Consider the following 22645-nt stretch of genomic DNA (forward strand, 5'->3'; position numbering starts at 1 on the left):
AGAAAGATGAATCTTTACTCTTCTTCGTAAAGATTTGAGAATATACGAGAAAAGATAAAGTCTCACTAATCAAGAGTTTTATTGTTAATCATGTTATATTCAGCAATCAAAATTTGAACTTTTAGCTTTTCAATGTGAGATTTAACAAAACCAGTAAATCATTTCAAGTTAAATTGAGTAAAGAGTAAAAAACAACGCGGAACAAATTATTTTTCAAGATGAATTGAGTAAAATTCACGTAAATTGCGGATCAACTCAATCTGAAAAAACAAAAATTATAATGATTAAAAGCTGATATGTAACTTTGAGCTACTCGACAATGACTCATAACTTCCATATATGGAAACGACGTCATTTCTTTTTTTTAGAAACAAGCGTCATGACAGAACATTCTAGAAGGAATATATGATCCCGATTGCGACAGTTCTACATATAATTTACTAACTTTCAGCTTAAATGTACAAACTCATTCCGTGGCGAAACATTCCAACTATACATTTTTTTCTCATTTTTCTCTTAATCATATTTGTTAAATTTTACTTGAAATTTTCTTTTTCAACAAAGATTTTTTCACTAAAGAAAATACAACGAGAAAATTACTCATTAAATTTTTCCGATTGTTACAGTTTTTTGAATAGATGTAGTCCAAAATTGTGTATCTCAAATATTGATAAAAATTATTGTCTGAGATCAAATTTAGTTTTTTTGAAAATAGAAACTAGCGCATAAATGTGTTTTCAACACAAACAGAGAGAGATCAAGAAAAATCTTCCATATGTTATTGAAGAACAAGTTTACGTTGTACAACTCAATGTTGTTGTAATAGAACCTCCCTTCCAATCAGACGTCAGCTTTAGAAATCTAATTCTCAAGATAAATGATATCATTCTATGTATTGCTTTTTCTATTTTAATTTTCTTTTATATTAACAGGGTTTTGCTTGATACCGTATTCATTTGTGAAAAATGTTGATAAAAATTCACTTACAATTTTTGGAAAAAATTTACAAAAGAAAGGAAGGAATCGCTGATGCTTACAGAGTAGACGAAATTGATGTTGATTCTTATTTCTTTTACAATTTCTTGGATGTTTTTACTCAAAACAACAGAATCATCCGACTTGGTAAAGGATTTGAACATGCAGCCTTCTCTATCAAAAAATTCGAGTATGATGACTACATAACAAAACAATCTTTTGATTTATCGTCAGAAATACATATCAACAAGTATGAAATGCTTTTCATATTGAATTCTGTCCCAGAGATAATGGAACAGTACAGAAATTTGTCTCAATCTAATTATATCCCAATTCCTGAACCGGTAACAATTACTTCATCTCTGCAGAGTGCTCTGTTCTTTCATTAATACAAGGACTACAATGCAGAGGGGGTAAGAGTACGATTTGGAATACGACTCCCCAACATTTATATAAAAAAATTTAGTTCCAAATTTGGAAAATTTTCCGAGATCGATTTGAGATTCAACGAGATGGAGAGAATTTATCAAAGCTTGACTTTTTTGGTCAATTACGTCAACTCATTTCCTCTAACTTATCCATCTTTGGCTGTTAACTAGGGTAACACGTGTAAAAGTTACCTTTTTTGGTGTTTATTCGGTATTGAGCTTACTTGTTTAGGATAGTAATGTTAGATTTTCTATGAGTTGAATCCTTCTTTGGTAACTCTACAATTGAGACATTTCCTTTTCTGGAAAACAACGTCACTTTTTCTGCTAAACATTACACTTTTTGGAAACTTTGTTCTCATTGGTTGGAGTTTAGTATAATTAGAGCTGAAAATTCACACAGCATCCCTTGCTTTCTCTTCTCTAAAAACAACATCACCTCTGTCTCAACTACCTTTGACTCTAGTCTCACCACATTGAGAAATGGAATTTACAGTGCAGAACAACAGCCTTCTCTACTCAGTTTCTTTCACAGAAGAGACTGCTCGGATCAGCATCAGAGACCTGTCGAATGCTCTCTACGAGTCCGTTGTAAACCTACCTATCACAGTGTGGCACATTATTGAGCACCAGCGGCAACAGTTTGACACATATCATCAGGGGCAGGTTCCAATCACGGAGAATCAGCTTGGAACTCACGCAATGGGTCACGAAGTTGCTGTGATCAGTGGGCATCACTACCTTCACGTTAACGGAACAGATTTTCCCGACAACTACGTTGCTGGAAGCATTCAGTGCACATTTCCATGGGAGGAAGGACAGATTCCCAACAACTGGTTTAATACACCAGAGACAAGTCAAGTATGCAGTCCAGAACCGCAAAACAGACTTCTCCAGATAGTGAGCAATGCTGGCAGCAGTGAACAAAGCGAACTGAGTGTCGATACTAGCACCACGTGGTCATTAAATGATCTGGAAAACTTCGATCCAGCTCAATATTATGGTTCGACTGATATGTCGACTACACCGTCAATGACAACCCCCTCCATAGAGGATGGAACAGCTCTCAAACCCATTGTGCTGACTGATGAGGCTTCGATAACTCCCATCAGTGTTCGACCAACAGAACCAGCAGCAATTGTTGAAAGAGTCCGTCCATTTGGCAATGAAATTCAAAACTTGCCAGATCACGTTGTGAGAACTCTTTTTGAATAAGTTTGATATTGTATATTTTATACTTGAATTCTTTGTGATGTATTTATACTTTTGTTTTAATTCATTTCTTTTTAAGTTGAACTTTCTCTTTACTCCGAACACTATGCAGGCTATGTTCAGGCAAAAACACAGCAACTATTGTCAAAATTTTATAATTACTTTGATTAAAAATCTGCTTCTTAACAAAAAGTCGATTTAAAAATTGAAGTGTAAGAAAATAACTGAATTTTTTTTTGATTTTTAATAGAAATCTTTGTTTTGAAAATTGATATTTAATAAAACAAAACAAATTCGAAAGTTGCCATTTTAAAATGTGAAGAAAATTTCTTTTTTTTTGCGCAATATCATACCGTAAAATGAAGAAAAATGAATATTTTTTGCGTTTTTATATGACACATTTTGAAAATTTTGTCAAATTTTCAAAATGTTCAAAACTCAAAATTCGATATATAAGTGAAAATGTTGAAAAATTCTTTGATTTTTAAGAGAACGTTGAAAATTTTTCGATTTTTAACAAAAAGTTGTTCGAATTTTTGATTTGTAAGAAAAGTTTTTGAAATATTGATTTTTAACAATAAGTAAATTTAAATTATAAAGGTAAATACAAATCACAAGCAAGAAATTATATACTTTATTTTCTAATTTCAAGATACAAAAGAGGATTATCAATTATGCCATGTCCATCTAACAAACAATCAACAATTTTTATAAGTTCACTCTCATACTTTGAATTTCTAAGGGAATGCACCCTATCTAGAAAAGATGATCCAAGGGTTTGACTACTCGCATTTTTTTGTTCAGTGCGTAGAAGGTGACGCTTGAACTTCTTTCTGCTCAATCGTTTTTTGGAGATACTGGGCACTTTTTCCACGTACTTATTCTCCAAGTTGTGCTCTACCGCTCTGGTTAACTGAGTAAAGACCACGCCTGACTCTTCTATAATGGAACCAAAGAACTGATTATTATAGAGTGTGTACAAGCAATCAACTGTTTGATAAACATAAGACAAATTTTCCATTTTCTCTAGTATCTCTTTCACTGAGGATGAAATGAGAATAATGTGGTAGCGACAAGTCTTTAATGGACAAAAGTTGTCATTATGGGTAGCAACGGAGTATTTTTTAGTGAGTAGATAAGGTTTATAATCCTTAACTGATACAGAAATGAATATTGTCTTGTCATTAAAATCTCTGTAAAATTGAGGTAAAACCTGACACATTATTGCTGCCATTTCTATATCGGGATAACACTATTGAACCTATATATGGAAACAAAAATTACGGTAACGTAACTTCTATTTTTAGAGGTAACAAGTTCTGTTTCCATAAAAACCCATTTTCGAAATGATACAGTTCAAGAAACAGAAGGCTAAAAAATTTCGTTGTTATATTTGTTCAAAATATTTCAAGCACTATTTTTCTTTAATGCAACACAGACGAGCTAAACACCAGGATCCGTTTGAAATTCTGGTTAAAAAATTTGCGAACCTCAAGATTTCCGAATAGATTACCCTATAAGGAAATAACGTCATTTAGCATACCTTTTATGGGTATACATGAAGTCATTACCATAAAAGGTATGCTAAATGACGTTATTTCCTTATAGGGTAATTTATTCGGAAATCTTGAGGTTCGCAAATTTTTTAACCAGAATTTCAAACGGATCCTGGTGTTTAGCTCGTCTCTGTTGCATTAAAGAAAAATAGTGCTTGAAATATTTTGAACAAGTATAACAACAAATTTTTTTAGCCTTCTGTTTCTTGAACTGTATCATTTCGAAAATGGGTTTTTATGGAAACAGAACTTGTTAACTCTAAAAATAGAAATTACGTTACCGTAATTTTTGTTTCCATATATAGGTTCTATAGTGTTATCCCGATATAAAAATGGCAGCAATAATGTGTCAGGTTTTACTTCAATTTTACAGAGATTTTAATGACAAGACAATATTCATTTCTGTATCAGTTAAGGAGTATAAACCTTATCTACTCACTAAAAAATACTCCGTTGCTATTCATAATGACAACTTTTGTCCATTAAAGATTTGTCGCTACCACATTATTCTCATTTCATCCTCAGTGAAAGAGATACTAGAGAAAATGGTAAATTTGTCTTATGTTTATCAAACAGTTGATTGCTTGTACACACTCTATAATAATCAGTTCTTTGGTTCTATTATAGAAGAGTCAGGAGTGGTTTTTACTCAGTTAACCAGAGCGGTAGAGCACAACTTGGAGAATAAGTACGTGGAAAAAGTGCCCAGTATCTCCAAAAAACGATTGAGCAGAAAGAAATTCAAGCGCCACTTTCTACGCACTGAGCAAAGAAATGCGAGTACTCAAAACCTTGGATCATCTTTTCTAGATAGGGTGCATTCCCTTAGAAATTCAAAGTATGAGAGTGAACTTATAAAGATTGTTGATTGTTTGTTAGATGGACATGGCATAATTGATAATCCTCTTTTGTATCTTGAAATTAGAAAATAAAGTATATAATTTCTTGCTTGTGATTTGTATTTACCTTTATAATTTAAATTAACTTATTGTTAAAAATCAATTTTTCAAAAACTTTTCTTACAAATCAAAAATTCAAACAACTTTTTGTTGAAAATCGAAAAAATTTCCAACGTTCTCTTAAAAATCAAAAAAATTTTCAACATTTTCACTTAAATATCAAATTTTGAGTTAGAAAAAATTTCCTAAATGTCGAAAAAATTTTCAAAATGTGTCATTTAAAAACGCAAAAAATATTCATTTTTCTTCATTTTACGGTACGATATTGCGCAAAAAAAAGAAATTTTCTTCACATTTTAAAATGGCAACTTTCGAATTTGTTTTGTTTCATTAAATATCAATTTTCAAAACAAAGATTTCTATTAAAAATCAAAAAAAATTCAGTTATTTTCTTAAACTTCAATTTTGAAATCGATTTTTTTGTTAAGAAGCAGATTTTTAATCAAAGTAATCATAAAATTTTGACAAAAGTTGCTGTGTTTTTGCTTAAACATAGCCTGCATAGTGTTCGGAGTAAAGAGAAAGTTCAACTTAAAAAGAAATGAATTAAAACAAAAGTATAAATACATCACAAAGAATTCAAGTATAAAATATACAATATCAAATTTATTCAAAAAGAGTTCTCACAACTAGATCTGGCTAGTTTTGAATTTCATTGCCAAATGGACGGACTCTTTCAGCAATTGCTGGCGGTTCTGTAGGTCGAACACTAATGGGAGTTATCGGAGCCTCATCAGTCAGCACAATGGGGTTGTGAGCTGTTCCATCCTCTATGGAGGGGGTTGTCATTGACGGTGTAGTCGACATATCAGTCGAACCATAATATTGAGCTGGATCGAAGTTTTCCAGATCATTAAATGACCACGTGGTACTAGTATCGACACTCAGTTCGCTTTGTTCACTGCTGCCAGCATTGCTCACTATCTGGAGAAGTCTGTTTTGCGGTTCTGGACGTGATACTTGACTTGTCTCTGGTGTATTAAACCAGTTGTTGGGAATCTGTCCTTCCTCTCATGCAAATGTGTACTGAATGCTTCCAGCAACGTAGTTGTCGGGAAAATCTGTTCCGTTAACGTGAGGGTAGTGATGCCCACTGATCACAGCATTTTCGTGACCCATTGCGTGAGTTCCAAGCTGATTCTCCGTGATTGGAACCTGACCCCGATGATATGTGTCAAACTGTTGTCGCTGGTGCTCAATAATGTGCCACACTGTGATAGGTAGGGTTACAACGGACTCGTAGAGACCATTCGACAGTTCTCTGATGCTGATCCAAGCAGTCTTTTCTGTGAAAGAAACTGAGTAGAGAAGGCTGTTGTTCTGCACTGTAAATTCCATTTCTCAATGTGGTGAGACTAGAGTCAAAGGTAGTTGAGACAGAGGTGATGTTGTTTTTAGAGAAGAGAAAGCAAGTGATGCTGGGTGAATTTTTCAGCTCTATTTATACTAAACTCCAACCAATGAGAACAAAGTTTCCAAAAAGGGTAAGGTTTAGCAGAAAAAGTGACGTTGTTTTCCAGAAAAGGAAATGTCTCAATTGTAAAGTTACCAAAGAAGAGTCATTGTCGAGTAGCTCAAAGTTACATATCAGCTTTTAATCATTATACTTTTTGTTTTTTCAGATTGAGTTGATCCGCAATTTACGTGAATTTTACTCAATTCATCTTGAAGAATAATTTGTTCCGCGTTGTTTTTTACTCTTTACTCAATTTAACTTGAAATGATTTACTAGTTTTGTTAAGTCTCACATTGAAAAGCTAGAGGAATTGAGTTGATGTAATTGACCAAAAAAGTCAAGCTTTGATAAATTCTCTCCATCTCGTAGAATCTCAAATCGATCTCGGAAAATGTTCCAAATTTGGAACTAAATTTTTGTATACAAATGTTGGGGAGTCGTATTCCAAATCGTACTCTTACCCCCTCTGCATTGTAGTCCTTGTAATAATGAAAGAACAGAGCACTCTGCAGAGATGAAGTAATTGTTACCGGTTCAGGAATTGGGATATAATTAGATTGAGACAAATTTCTGTACTGTTCCATTACCTCTGGGACAGAATTCAATATGAAAAGCATTTCATACTTGTTGATGTGTAGTTCTGACGATAAATCAAAAGATTGTTTTGTTATGTAGTCGTCATACTCGAATTTTTTGATAGAGAAGGTTGCATATTCAAATCCTTTACTAAGTCGGATTGTTCTGTTGTTTTGAGTAAAAACATCCAAGAAATTGTAAAAGAAATAAGAATCAACATCAATTTTGTCTACTCTGTAAGCATCAGCGATTCCTTCCTTTCTTTTGTAAATTTTTTCCAAAAATTGTAAGTGATTTTTGATCAACATTTTTCACAAATGAATACGGTATCAAGTAAAACCCTGTTAATATAAAAGAAAATTAAAATAGAAAAAGCAATACATAGAATGATATCATTTATCTTGAGAATTAGATTTCTAAAGCTGTCGTCTGATTGGAAGGGAGGTTCTATTACAACAACATTAAGTTGTACAACGTAAACTTGTTATTCAATAACAGATGAAAGATTTTTCTTGATCTCTCTCTGTTTGTGTTGAAAACACATTTGTGGGCTAGTTTCTATTTTCAAAAAAACTAAATTTGATCTCAGACAGTAAATTTTATCAATATTTGAGATACACAATTTTGGACTACATCTATTCAAAATACTGTAACAATCGGAAATTTTTAAAGAGTAATTTTGTTGTTGTATTTTCTTTAGTGAAAAAATCTGTGTTGAAAAAAAAATTCAAGTAAAAGTTAACAAATATGAGTAAGAGAAAAATGAGAAAAAAATGTATAGTTGGAATGTTTTGCCACGGAATGAGTTTGTACACTTAAGCTGAAAGTTAGTAAATTATATGTAGAACTGTCGCAATCGGGATCATATATTCCTTCTAGAATGTTCTGTCATGACGCCTGTTTCTAAAAAAAGAAATGACGTCATTTCCATATATTGAAGTGATGAGTCATTGTCGAGTAGCTCAAAGTTACATATCAGCTTTTAATCATTATACTTTTTGTTTTTTCAGATTGAGTTGATCCGCAATTTACGTGAATTTTACTCAATTCATCTTGAAGAATAATTTGTTCCGCGTTGTTTTTTACTCTTTACTCAATTTAACTTGAAATGATTTACTAGTTTTGTTAAGTCTCACATTGAAAAGCTAGAGGAAATGAGTTGACGTAATTGACCAAAAAAGTCAAGCTTTGATAAATTCTCTCCATCTCGTTGAATCTCAAATCGATCTCGGAAAATGTTCCAAATTTGGAACTAAATTTTTGTATACAAATGTTGGGGAGTCGTATTCCAAATCGTACTCTTACCCCCTCTGCATTGTAGTCCTTGTAATAATGAAAGAACAGAGCACTCTGCAGAGATGAACTAATTGTTACCGGTTCAGGAATTGGGATATAATTAGATTGAGGCAAATTTCTGTACTGTTCCATTATCTCTGGGACAGAATTCAATATGAAAAGCATTTCATACTTGTTGATGTGTAGTTCTGACGATAAATCAAAAGATTGTTTTGTTATGTAGTCGTCATACTCGAATTTTTTGATAGAGAAGGTTGCATATTCAAATCCTTTACTAAGTCGGATGGTTCTGTTGTTTTGAGTAAAAACATCCAAGAAATTGTAAAAGAAATAAGAATCAACATCAATTTTGTCTACTCTGTAAGCATCAGCGATTCCTTCCTTTCTTTTGTAAATTTTTTCCAAAAATTGTAAGTGATTTTTGATCAACATTTTTCACAAATGAATACGGTATCAAGTAAAACCCTGTTAATATAAAAGAAAATTAAAATAGAAAAAGCAATACATAGAATGATATCATTTATCTTGAGAATTAGATTTCTAAAGCTGACGTCTGATTGGAAGGGAGGTTCTATTACAACAACATTAAGTTGTACAACGTAAACTTGTTATTCAATAACAGATGAAAGATTTTTCTTGATCTCTCTCTGTTTGTGTTGAAAACACATCTGTGGGCTAGTTTCTATTTTCAAAAAAACTAAATTTGATCTCAGACAGTAAATTTTATCAATATTTGAGATACACAATTTTGGACTACATCTATTCAAAATACTGTAACAATCGGAAATTTTTAAAGAGTAATTTTGTTGTTGTATTTTCTTTAGTGAAAAAATCTGTGTTGAAAAAAAAATTCAAGTAAAAGTTAACAAATATGAGTAAGAGAAAAATGAGAAAAAAATGTATAGTTGGAATGTTTTGCCACGGAATGAGTTTGTACATTTAAGCTGAAAGTTAGTAAATTATATGTAGAACTGTCGCAATCGGGATCATATATTCCTTCTAGAATGTTCTGTCATGACGCCTGTTTCTAAAAAAAGAAATGACGTCATTTCCATATATTGAAGTGATGAGTCATTGTCGAGTAGCTCAAAGTTACATATCAGCTTTTAATCATTATACTTTTTGTTTTTTCGGATTGAGTTGATCCGCAATTTACGTGAATTTTACTCAATTCATCTTGAAGAATAATTTGTTCCGCGTTGTTTTTTACTCTTTACTCAATTTAACTTGAAATGATTTACTAGTTTTGTTAAGTCTCACATTGAAAAGCTAGAGGAAATGAGTTGACGTAATTGACCAAAAAAGTCAAGCTTTGATAAATTCTCTCCATCTCGTTGAATCTCAAATCGATCTCGGAAAATGTTCCAAATTTGGAACTAAATTTTTGTATACAAATGTTGGGGAGTCGTATTCCAAATCGTACTCTTACCCCCTCTGCATTGTAGTCCTTGTAATAATGAAAGAACAGAGCACTCTGCAGAGATGAACTAATTGTTACCGGTTCAGGAATTGGGATATAATTAGATTGAGACAAATTTCTGTACTGTTCCATTATCTCTGGGACAGAATTCAATATGAAAAGCATTTCATACTTGTTGATGTGTAGTTCTGACGATAAATCAAAAGATTGTTTTGTTATGTAGTCATCATACTCGAACTTTTTGATAGAGAAGGTTGCATATTCAAATCCTTTACTAAGTCGGATGATTCTGTTGTTTTGAGTAAAAACATCCAAGAAATTGTAAAAGAAATAAGAATCAACATCAATTTCGTCTACTCTGTAAGCATCAGCGATTCCTTCCTTTCTTTTGTAAATTTTTTCCAAAAATTGTAAGTGATTTTTGATCAACATTTTTCACAAATGAATACGGTATCAAGTAAAACCCTGTTAATATAAAAGAAAATTAAAATAGAAAAAGCAATACATAGAATGATATCATTTATTTTCAGAATTAGATTTCTAAAGCTGACGTCTGATTGGAAGGGAGGTTCTATTACAACAACATTAAGTTGTACAACGTAAACTTGTTCTTCAATAACAGATGGAAGATTTTTCTTGATCTCTCTCTGTTTGTGTTGAAAACACATTTGTGGGCTAGTTTCTATTTTCAAAAAAACTAAATTTGATCTCAGACAGTAAATTTTATCAATATTTGAGATACACAATTTTGGACTACATCTATTCAAAATACTGTAACAATCGGAAATTTTTAAAGAGTAATTTTCTTGTTGTATTTTCTTTAGTGAAAAAATCTGTGTTGAAAAAGAAAATTTCAAGTAAAAGTTAACAAATATGAGTAAGAGAAAAATGAGAAAAAAATGTATAGTTGGAATGTTTCGCCACGGAATGAGTTTGTACATTTAAACTGAAAGTTAGAAAATTATATGTAGAATTGTCGCAATCGGGATCATATATTCCTTCTAGAATGTTCTGTCATGACGCCTGTTTCTAAAAAAAGAAATGACGTCATTTCCATATATTGAAGTGATGAGTCATTGTCGAGTAGCTCAAAGTTACATATCAGCTTTTAATCATTATACTTTTTGTTTTTTCAGATTGAGTTGATCCGCAATTTACGTGAATTTTACTCAATTCATCTTGAAGAATAATTTGTTCCGCGTTGTTTTTTACTCTTTACTCAATTTAACTTGAAATGATTTACTAGTTTTGTTAAGTCTCACATTGAAAAGCTAGAGGAAATGAGTTGACGTAATTGACCAAAAAAGTCAAGCTTTGATAAATTCTCTCCATCTCGTTGAATCTCAAATCGATCTCGGAAAATGTTCCAAATTTGGAACTAAATTTTTGTATACAAATGTTGGGGAGTCGTATTCCAAATCGTACTCTTACCCCCTCTGCATTGTAGTCCTTGTAATAATGAAAGAACAGAGCACTCTGCAGAGATGAACTAATTGTTACCGGTTCAGGAATTGGGATATAATTAGATTGAGACAAATTTCTGTACTGTTCCATTATCTCTGGGACAGAATTCAATATGAAAAGCATTTCATACTTGTTGATGTGTAGTTCTGACGATAAATCAAAAGATTGTTTTGTTATGTAGTCATCATACTCGAACTTTTTGATAGAGAAGGTTGTATATTCAAATCCTTTACTAAGTCGGATGATTCTGTTGTTTTGAGTAAAAACATCCAAGAAATTGTAAAAGAAATAAGAATCAACATCAATTTCGTCTACTCTGTAAGCATCAGCGATTCCTTCCTTTCTTTTGTAAATTTTTTCCAAAAATTGTAAGTGATTTTTGATCAACATTTTTCACAAATGAATACGGTATCAAGTAAAACCCTGTTAATATAAAAGAAAATTAAAATAGAAAAAGCAATACATAGAATGATATCATTTATTTTCAGAATTAGATTTCTAAAGCTGACGTCTGATTGGAAGGGAGGTTCTATTACAACAACATTAAGTTGTACAACGTAAACTTGTTCTTCAATAACAGATGGAAGATTTTTCTTGATCTCTCTCTGTTTGTGTTGAAAACACATTTGTGGGCTAGTTTCTATTTTCAAAAAAACTAAATTTGATCTCAGACAGTAAATTTTATCAATATTTGAGATACACAATTTTGGACTACATCTATTCAAAATACTGTAACAATCGGAAATTTTTAAAGAGTAATTTTCTTGTTGTATTTTCTTTAGTGAAAAAATCTGTGTTGAAAAAAAAATTCAAGTAAAAGTTAACAAATATGAGTAAGAGAAAAATGAGAAAAAAATGTATAGTTGGAATGTTTTGCCACGGAATGAGTTTGTACACTTAAGCTGAAAGTTAGTAAATTATATGTAGAACTGTCGCAATCGGGATCATATATTCCTTCTAGAATGTTCTGTCATGACGCCTGTTTCTAAAAAAAGAAATGACGTCATTTCCATATATTGAAGTGATGAGTCATTGTCGAGTAGCTCAAAGTTACATATCAGCTTTTAATCATTATACTTTTTGTTTTTTCAGATTGAGTTGATCCGCAATTTACGTGAATTTTACTCAATTCATCTTGAAGAATAATTTATTGATTTACTGGTTTTGTTGAACCTCACATTGAAAAGCTAAAGTTCAAATTTTGATTGCTGAATATAACATGATTAACAATAAAACTCTTGATTAGTGAGACTTTATCTTTTCTCGTATATTCTCAAATCTTTACGAAGAAGAGTAAAGATTCATCTTTCTTAGCATTAGACAACAAAGAACAATGCGCATTAATCTATGCGTTTGGAAAATTTTTCCAATTCCATTCCTGTTCAGCAACTTCTAAGGAAGGATAATGGATCAGTGGAAGAAAGTGATAACGAACAGAGGGAACAACTTACAAAATTTCATGAGTCTGAGAATTTCGAGCGGAACTATCTTTTGATATTGGAGACGTTGGCTTTTAAACTATATGGATCACAAGAACTGGATAATAACACAGTTAAGGTGATCAGTGCTTTCCTCTGTTGACGATCCTTGCAATCTTTCTAGACGATGAGTCGTCACTGATTATGGTACCCTTTTTGACATTTCAAAAAGAAACTGAGTTTCTCAATGCATTAAAACAAAATAATTGCTGCTGACTTTGTGATGCATTCTAAATTTAGCAAAATATTGTTTTCAATAGTTGTACTTGATTTTTATTGATATCTAATTATTATATGTTTTTCAATAACAATTATCTTATACTACGAATTTTAGGTGTTAACTGCTTTGAGCACTGCTAGTGAGTAAGAAAATGAGTTTCATATAGCCGATTGGTTGCATTTGTAAAGTAAAATTATTGTTATTTTTTATTCCTAATTTATCTTGTTAACTGATTTTGTAAATTTTCTGCTCTAAGTTTTTTGCCACCTAATATTGAAAACAAGTGACTTTAAGAAATTTTAGTGTAAATTAATGTTAAACAATAGCTTCAGTAACACTATTGGCAGCAATCAATGAGAGAAAAATTACATCAGAAAAAATGTTAGGATTCTGCTAAAGATAATTTAAATGATTCGAAATCCTCCTTTGTAGGAATATTTTTTTCCTGATTTATTTTAACGGTTTGACATAAGTACGTACATTTCATTTCAATGATTTGGTTGTTAGACTAGCTTGAACAAAAAAAGCAAATTTTCAACAATTTTACTCGATTTTAGCTGGAAAACAGTGTCTATTGGAAGATTGTTCTTCTTGATAGGTAAAATCGTTCTACTTAAAAAAATTTTTTGTAAAATGACATTAGGTTTTTGTTCCTGCGTTGGTAATCAATCGATAAAAATTTGGTTATCCCCAAAATTTTTCATCTCTATAACAGATTAAACACGGTAGCAAACAAACAAAAAATTATCAATATCATTGCTCTATATCCAAAATACTACCAGACCTTGTTATTTAGCATGAAAAAATTTAGCAATGTTCTTCTAACTTTGTGTTGACAGTCTAATCTTAAGAAAAATTTGTTGAATTTGGTAGGCAAGCTCCTATTGCTTTTTTGACTTTCCAGAGATATTTTGGAAAACAGAGTATAATTTTTACAGATATTATGCGACGAACAGACAAATTTTATGCCATATGCAACGTTTACTGTATGAGTTGTGTACTTCTTCTGTTAAATTTTGCAGGTCATCTGTGTCACGTAGACGAATGGTTGAACTAGGCGCGCAAAGTCCTTTGCTTTCATTGCCTGTCTTGAGAAATTCTCGTGGAGAGTCACATTTCTTCACAAAATTTGTTTCCAATCAACGCATTTTGTACTAGTTGACAAGAAATTGTGTGATTACCACTGCGCCATCTTGCTATTTAATGTCGCCTATACATCATCTTAAAACATCTAGGTTAAATTGTGAATTTTTGACTTCAGTTTTCAGTAAAACTTTCGTAAAGTTTGATTCGATTTAGCAGATTTTATGCTGTTTGACATCTTTTGTGCGTAATTTTGAGCTTTTTATTGTATTTTAATGCTAAAAACTGCACCACATAGCAAACTGCTCACTCTGACGAAAGTTGTATAGTACTAGTCAACTTTTAAATTGTTGACCACTTTTATTTGTTTTTATATTGTTTTTTCGCTAAATGTGTCATCTGTGTCTGGTTATGCCCTGTTTCAACTCATTTGATTTTTAAAACTGGTATTTTCAACTAGTCAGAATTAGGTTTTTGGTCAAAACCTAGCTTGAAAAGCAAAAAGGAGGCAAAAATTAACAAGAATTCTGCAAAAATTCAGCAAATTTTTTGTAAAGTTTGATTCAATTTAGCAGACTTTATGCTGTTTGACAACTTTTGTGCGTAATTTTGAGCTTTTTATTGTATTTTAATGCTAACAACTGCACCACATAGCAAACTGCTCACTCTGACGAAAGTTGTATAGTACTAGTCAACTTTTAAATTGTTGACCACTTTTTTTTGTTTTTATATTGTTTTTTCGCTAAATGTGTCATCTGTGTCTGGTTATGCCCTGTTTCAACTCATTTGATTTTTAAAACTGGTATTTTCAACCAGTCAGAATTAGGTATTTGATCAAAACCTAGCTTGAAAAGCAAAAAGGAGGCAAAAATTAACAAGAATTCTGCAAAAATTCAGCAAATTTTTTGTAAAGTTTGCTTCGATTTAGCAGACTTTATGCTGTTTGACATCTTTTGTGCGTAATTTTGAGCTTTTTATTGTATTTTAATGCTAAAAACTGCACCACATAGCAAAGTGCTCACTCTGACGAAAAATGTATAGTACTAGTCAACTTTTAAATTGTTGACCACTTTTATTTGTTTTTATATTGTTTTTTCGCTAAATGTGTAATCTGTTTCTGTTTATGCCCTGTTTCAACACAATTGATTTTTAAAAAAGCTGTTATTTTTAACCAATCAGAAGAGAGTATTTAGAGATTATTGAAAAAACGGCGTAAAAATGTACAAAAATCTCAACCATTTTTCAAAAAATACCCCTAATCTTAATATATGTCAGCGGATATAAATAATCTTAAAACATGTCGACCGCTATAACTAATCTTAATACATGTCAACCGCTACAACTAATCTTAACACATGTTGACCGCTATAACTAATCTTAATACATGTCGACCGCTATAACTAATCTTAATACATGTCGACCGCTATAACTAATCTTAAAACATGTCGACCGCTATAACTAATCTTAATAAATGTCGACCGCTATAACTAATCTTAATACATGTCGACCGCTATAACTAATCTTAATACATGGCGGCTATACACAATCTTAATATATGGATATTCTATTCCTAATCTTAATATATTGAGATTCTATTCCTAATCTTAATACATGGAGTTTCTATTCCTAATCTTAATACATGGAGATTCTATTCCTAATCTTAATACATGGAGATTCTATTCCTAATCTTAATACATGCACCCTATACCCTATCTTAATACATGGAGATTCTATTCCCTATCTTAATACATGGAGGGGTTCCCTAAGCGGTCAAAGCCGCTATAACCAATCTTAATACAGGGGGTCCCCACCCCCCCGGGGACTATCACTCACTCTATTACTACTGGTAACATTTGTTAGCCTTCCAATCCTTTAAAAAGTCGTTGTTTAGCACAACGGCACTCCTGCTGATGGAAGCATGTAGTTAAATTCAAAATCTTTTTCCAAAATGTTTCATCGTAAATTAATTTTTCGAGCCTAAACAGTACTTTTCACGTCAACCTCACCTTCGATAAGGTATTTTAGTTACTCGTATAAAAAATCGTTCTAATGGTTCTTTCTGCACAAAATTATTGTGCATAGGTTGGTAAGCACTACAAAGTTTCAAAAAGTTTTCCAGCTTTAGTTATATAAGGCCTTGAAAAGTTTTTCTCTCTCCTGAAATAATTCATTTCACTCACTCCAATTACATTGAAAAATTTGGGCTCAAATGTCATGAAAAACAAACAGAACAAACAGAATCAATAAGCAGAGCAGGAACATACGATTAACTGACACAGAAAGTTTACATTACGTTTACATTACGTTTACATTAAGTTTACACACTTTATTTTTTCAAGGTGAATATTATAAATGGTAACTTTTGTCAGCCTTCCAATCCTTTAAAAAGCCGTTGTATAGCATAACGGCACTCCCGCTGATGGAAGCATGTAGTTAACATTCAAAATCTTTTTCCAAAATGTTTTGCCGTAAATCAATTTTTCGAGCCTAAATAGTAATTTTCACATCAACTTTCACTTGGATAATGTATTTGAGTTACTCGTATAAAAAAATGAAAAATTATTTAAATGGTTCCTTCTGTAATATTTTTGTGCATTGGTCGCTAAGCACTACAAAGGTTCAAAAAAGCCTCAAATGGTTTCCAGTTTTAGTTATATAATGTCTTGAAAAATTTTTTTCTCTCCTGAACTAAGTCATTTCACTCACTCCAATCACATTGAAAAAAAATGGGCTCAAGTGTCATGAAAAACCAACAGAACAAACAGAATCAATAAGCAAAGCAGGAACATACGATTAACTGACACAGAAATTATTTTTTACGTTTTGCGTAGCGATAAAATGACGTTTATTTTCTTATTAAACTGCTAAAAGGCATTGATTTCCTGTCAAAAAATTGCTCTTTCTGAATACTTTTATGAGCAACGCACTAACCGCGCATACTTTTCAGAAAAGTTCCCATCTAAACAATGGTGCGAGATTTTTAAAATTGCCACTTTTTTGATGTCCAATAGGCAAACAAATAGTGTCCCACTACAGAGCTCATTTAAATAGCAAATTATAACTCTCGGCATAAGATCTGTTCTGGGACATATGTTCAGTTACCGTTTTTACAGTTACCGTTGAAATTCACCGTTCAGTTCAGTTACCGTTAAAATTCAGAAACTTTGTTCCAAAATTTTTTGCTCTGAACTGGTTTTTGGAGCCGTGTAAAAAAGGTTACTCGTGTAAAAAAACTTATAAATAATCGTTTTAATTGGTCGTTCTGTACACAATTAATGAGCCTAGGTCATTAAGCACTACAAAGGTCCAAAGAGCTTCAATTTATTTCCAAATTTAGTTACATAATGTTTTATAGCATTTTTCTCTATTGAACTAAGTCATTTCAGTGACTCCAGTCACATTGAATAAGAAATAGAGCTCAAATGTCATGAAAAACAAGTGGAAGTAATAAGCAAAGCAAGACCATACCTAAATGACGCAAAAAAATTATCTTAGTTTCGGTGTAGCGAGTCAATCATGTTTTTTACTGATTAAATGGGTAAAAGTCATTGATTTCCTGTTAAATATCGCCTTTTCTGAAATTTTTCTATGAAAAACGAACTAATTGTTAATACTTTATGGAAAAGTTCTTATACAGAAGATTGTGAGATATTTTAAAAATTTCCCATTTTTGACCGCTTAGCCACGTTAAGGCCTCCTGGAACACGTAGCGCTGGAGTAAAAGTTGTTGAAATCAAACCGATGTACGAAAGTTATACAATTATTGCTCCCCTACCGTGCTTATACAAAGCACATGATAACGTTTGCTTTACTTTCTGTTCAGGGACAAAAATTCCGTTAGCATTACTTTCATTGGAGACATATGGGTACTGATTTTGATCCAAAAACTCATACTTTTTCAATGATGAAAATTGTAAATGGCCAATTTTGTTAGCTTTCAAATCCTGTAAAGGGCCGTTCAACAGCAGAAAGGCACTCCTATCGAGGGTAACACGTGCGTAGTATGAGTTTAAGAAATGGTCCTAAAGTTTTATTGCCTTCAATCAATTTTTCTCTTGGCGCCATTAATCAACGCCATAAACCTGTACAATATTAATTTAATCGTAAGTAACTTTTCAGACACTACAAAAAAGTTCAAAGTCAAAGAACAGTGGATCAAAATAATTTGAGCGCTTACCGTAATTTTTTCAAACCCGCAATTTCTTGTTCTGTATTGAATGAAGACATAAACAACGCGCTCAATTTTCTTCAACCCTGAATATCTGCTAACTTCGCTTCCTCACTTTTCAAAAAAAAAAATTAGACAAAATGAAAAGCGTCGTCTCAGCCACGAAACTTTCTTTCAAAGGACCAACTCCTACTACCAAGACAAGTAACCCCAGACAGTACCTAAAAACTGCAATTAGTCAATTAGCTACTTATTTAAAAAAGTGGAACTCTAATAACAATTTTCTCTAAACTAATATTGTAAAAAAAATTTGCAAGTTTCGTGACTTTATGTCATTTCTGCGAGCGAACACATCTGTTCCACAACTGTAGTCACTTTTTAAAAAAGATCCAGTCGATCGATAGGAGTCTCTTCAATTAAAACAACAAATCAGAACAATGGACAAAAAGTGCTTAAATAGCCTATGTGTCAGCAAATTAGTTGAAAAACCTCCAAATCAGCAAAAAACTCATCCATAGTAACAAAAAGTCCAAAACAGCAAGAAAACAGGCTTAATATTGATACTTCAGCCACTTAAGTAAAAAAATTATTTATATTGAAACAGATTATAAAAGACTCACATGAACTAAAATTGTTCCTCGTTTACAAAAAATTGGTTCACACCTTAATTTCTCGCTCTCTTTGGAAAAGTGATGTGAACTAAAAGCACTCTATTTTCCACAAAATTTCCACAAAGATCAAACCACTTCAAATTTTTCACACGTTTTTTTCCGGCTCTAAATTCACTCCAGAAGAGCTCGTTAAAAAGATACCTCTCCAATACGCGCTTCTTCGATTTGCCAAAACCGAAAAGCATAACCTCTGATCGGGTCGTGAAAACAGAAGATATATCCCTCTCGACATATTGAAAAACACTTCTGCATTAATCATTTCGAGTCATTCAAAATTCCTCTTCTGCGTTGCAAAGACCAAAAGTACCGCAATATAGCGACGCTCAAACTACAATATTTTGCTTAAATAGTGATTGGTATGTGATTTTTAAGGACCCTCAATTAAATATGTTTAAGTCTCCATGTCTTTTTCCTTTTGCCAATGCAGTTGTATCAATTTTTTTGTTTCTACGTCTACCCCAGGTTGAGGTGCCAGACGAGAATGGCTTCTGATGAGACACAAATGCAACGCACACGGTGTGCTTCCAGACCAAAATTACAGGGTCTGGGACTTTGTTGGGCGCACAATAGTATGATCAGAGGTCAATTTGGTCCGGGGATGATCTGATCTGAGGTCACTTCCGGATTGCGCCTCAAACTGGGACGTATACGGAATCTTGCGAGCCCCGTTATCGCGCTCCGTGTGCATTCCAATCCTCTTATGATGCTGTTAAAAACAATCGGATGATAGTTCAATGAAAAATGACAGTCTGTGGATTTAGATTAAATCTCAAGGGAATCGAAAATTGAATTATCATGACAAGATTGTTGGCAAGATTGTTGGCGAGAATCCAGATATGTTAAAACCTGCAAGATTTTATTGGGCAAATTGAAAAAGAAGATCGGTCTGATCTTGTTATTTGTCCACGTTGCTTATTTACAACTATTCAGAAACGAAACTAATTCTTTCTAAGATATTTAGAGGTATTTTTCGACCAAAAAATCCCAAGTTTTAATCAACAGCACAATGAGGAATTTGCATATGTTCGTAATATGAGCTAAATATTATTTCATTGTGCAACACTGTGCTGAGGCCGGATTATACACAATTTAATTAAGACATCTAATTAAGATCTGTCAGCGAGTATTATTCAAATTCAATATATATTATTCAAACATAATCACAATTGGCTACTAAACATTTTTGAGCTATTTATATAATCTTCAACTTACTGCCAAAAAATTTCCGATCTTTTCGGATTTCTTCATTTTTGGGGCTGAGGGTTCCATTTAAACTCAAAGGTGCTGCAATTTCTCGCTTCCACGCTGTCCAAAATCCAGCTTCGGTGTCGTTAGGAAGACCTTTCCCGATTGCCCAGTTCAGTACAATGGAAAGGTCGGTCTGAAAAATCCGTTACAAAAACGTGATGGCGAAAAAAGAGTTCGTTTAGTGCTTACCTGATCAGGAACAGAAAATATCAGTTACCTGTTTAGGATAATTAAGAAGCAGCCATTTTTTATTCCTTTTTTTCAAACAAGTTATGCATCTTTCTAATAAATTAAGGTGATGCATTTCCATAAATGGAACAAAAATTTTCTTGTTGATATAAAAAAATTTAATGAGCTGTTGCGAATGATTGTGCATCTTAGTCAGAGCATTTCGTGAGACCGCATCTCGTCACATTTTGTTCGACGAAAACTGAAGTTTGTAAATTGATTAACTCCTGAGTAGCTGCAAACCGATAGTGAAGCTATTACTGGTTCTTCTACAGTCCAAGATGTGGTTTTTTTTGTGATCTATTAACAATTATTTTCTTTCTATGGTCAATGAAAAATCAAACCGGATTAGCGGTCTAAGTAAACTGAGATTACTTAACCCAACAAAAGAGTATCAATAAAATCAATTTACATATTTTTTCAGATTGCTGCCATAATAGAGAACGAATTTGGTGTTTGAACTTATTTTACACTTCATTTTCTTTTTTGTTCTCATCGCCGCTTCCTGATTGCCTCTACAAGATATTCATTTTTTTTAATAGAGCATAATCGCAATTGATTATATCCAAAAATGGGGAGCCGATGATTTTTATTTTTATGAACACTTTGAGTTAATACAATAATCTAGAATTTAGTAGTACTTTTTGTCCTTTTTTGATTTTCTTGTGTAATCACTTGATCTAGCTAATGACATTTTTGTTGGCTTTCTAATTTCGCAATCGCTTTCGACTTTTTCAGTTGCTATTTTGCATAGTTCGTAACACTGAATCTATTTCTTTTAGAATCTTTTGAGTTTCTGAGGGCTCGGATCTGTAAAAGGTGATTTGATTGTTTAATTGGCTTTTAAACCTCGTGTCGGTTTCAAAAAAAATTTTGTTTTCTGTCAAGTTTGTTTCTTTTTCTAATGAAAAAGTTTGTTCACCCTAAGGCATGTCATATTGGTTCTCTAAGCATTAAAGAATTTACTTTAGAGTTTGTAGTTGCTACTTTAAGGATCATATAACTCCACACTATTTGATTGTTTTTCGTTTGCTCTCATTAATTTTTTGTGGTCGCATAACTTAGAGTCCCCATTGATAGTTCAGCAAAGTCGACCAGCTTTTTCAATGAGGATGTAGTGAACTTTTGTGTTCAGTTGATAGATATTGATCTTTTACTTTGAGATTATTTCTTTTCAAAAAAGTAAGGGGTTTTGTAAATTTGTTTCCTCATTGGTTGAATTCTTTGCTGCCCCGTAATATCGTCCCACTAATCACAAGTCAAGTAGGATTTTGTTGAAAAACTGAAATTTGATTAAAAGTTTTATACTTTAGTTGATAAACTTTAAACTATTAGACTAGTTGTTTCCGAAAAATTGTATTAGAAATTTGACCTTTTTTTGTTAACACTAGTTGTATAAAAACAATTGTATTAGCTTATTGTTAATTTTTTTGCGTTTTTGCTTGCTTAGCAGGACACAAAGAAAGATCAATTTTGATCATCTATGAATTAAATACAAATTAAAATCAGAAAAAGTGATAAAAATAAATTTTTTGGACTTCCATAATACAAAACTTTGTAATTGAGGTGCGCCTAGAGAATTCTAATTTAAAATGATCAGAACCTTGTCTCGGTTAGCAAAAGTTTGAAGACAGCAGATTGGTTAAGGATTAGTGAATGAATAAAAGTTTCAGAGGTTCTAATATCATTGAGTCAACGTGGTCTCAAAAACCTCTAAACAGACTTTCGTTAACCGTCGCCTGCTTTTTCTGTACCTATAATACAATAAAAAAAAACAAAAATTCAAATGGACTGTTTAAAAACTGATCAAATTGTAAATAATTAAGAAATTAAGTTGGTTCTTCCGATTTGAAATCAAACTTCAATTTAAGAAAAAAGTTGTTAAATTTTTTGTATATGTTTGTTTTTAATCGTAAGAAGCTACTTTAATAAAAAACAATTGAAACTATAATTCGTTCAGTTGTTTTACTGTCTGATAAATTTTCTAATGTTTCTACTTTACATAAAACTTAAAACATTAATTGTTGCAGACAAAGCTGAAAAAAATTAATGAAAGTCTGTTTATAAGCATTTGTACCGAGTCGGTTACGAAGATGATAGAATGTCCAATATTTTGAACAAATGAGGAGGAGGAGACAGAGTAGACATAAAAAAACAAAAACTAACGATTTGCAGCTGAAAGCCTGCAAATGTAGATTCTGGTAATG

At 32.2% G+C, this 22645-nt stretch overlaps 1 protein-coding gene across 1 annotated transcript in view; it reads right to left on the reverse strand.

Annotated features, from left to right (window-relative positions):
- Window positions 1–22645, reverse strand: part of LOC142338256 (uncharacterized) — a 51160-nt gene that overhangs the window by 12255 nt on the left and 16260 nt on the right. The window contains exon 3 of the mRNA XM_075387927.1: window positions 20175–20343. Within this exon, the coding sequence (XP_075244042.1) occupies window positions 20175–20343 (169 nt within the window). The remainder of the gene's footprint in view (window positions 1–20174; window positions 20344–22645) is intronic.

The sequence above is a fragment of the Convolutriloba macropyga genome, chromosome 4 (assembly GCF_964194025.1).
Source record: "Convolutriloba macropyga chromosome 4, txConMacr16.3, whole genome shotgun sequence".
Taxonomy (NCBI): Eukaryota; Metazoa; Xenacoelomorpha; order Acoela; family Convolutidae; genus Convolutriloba; species Convolutriloba macropyga.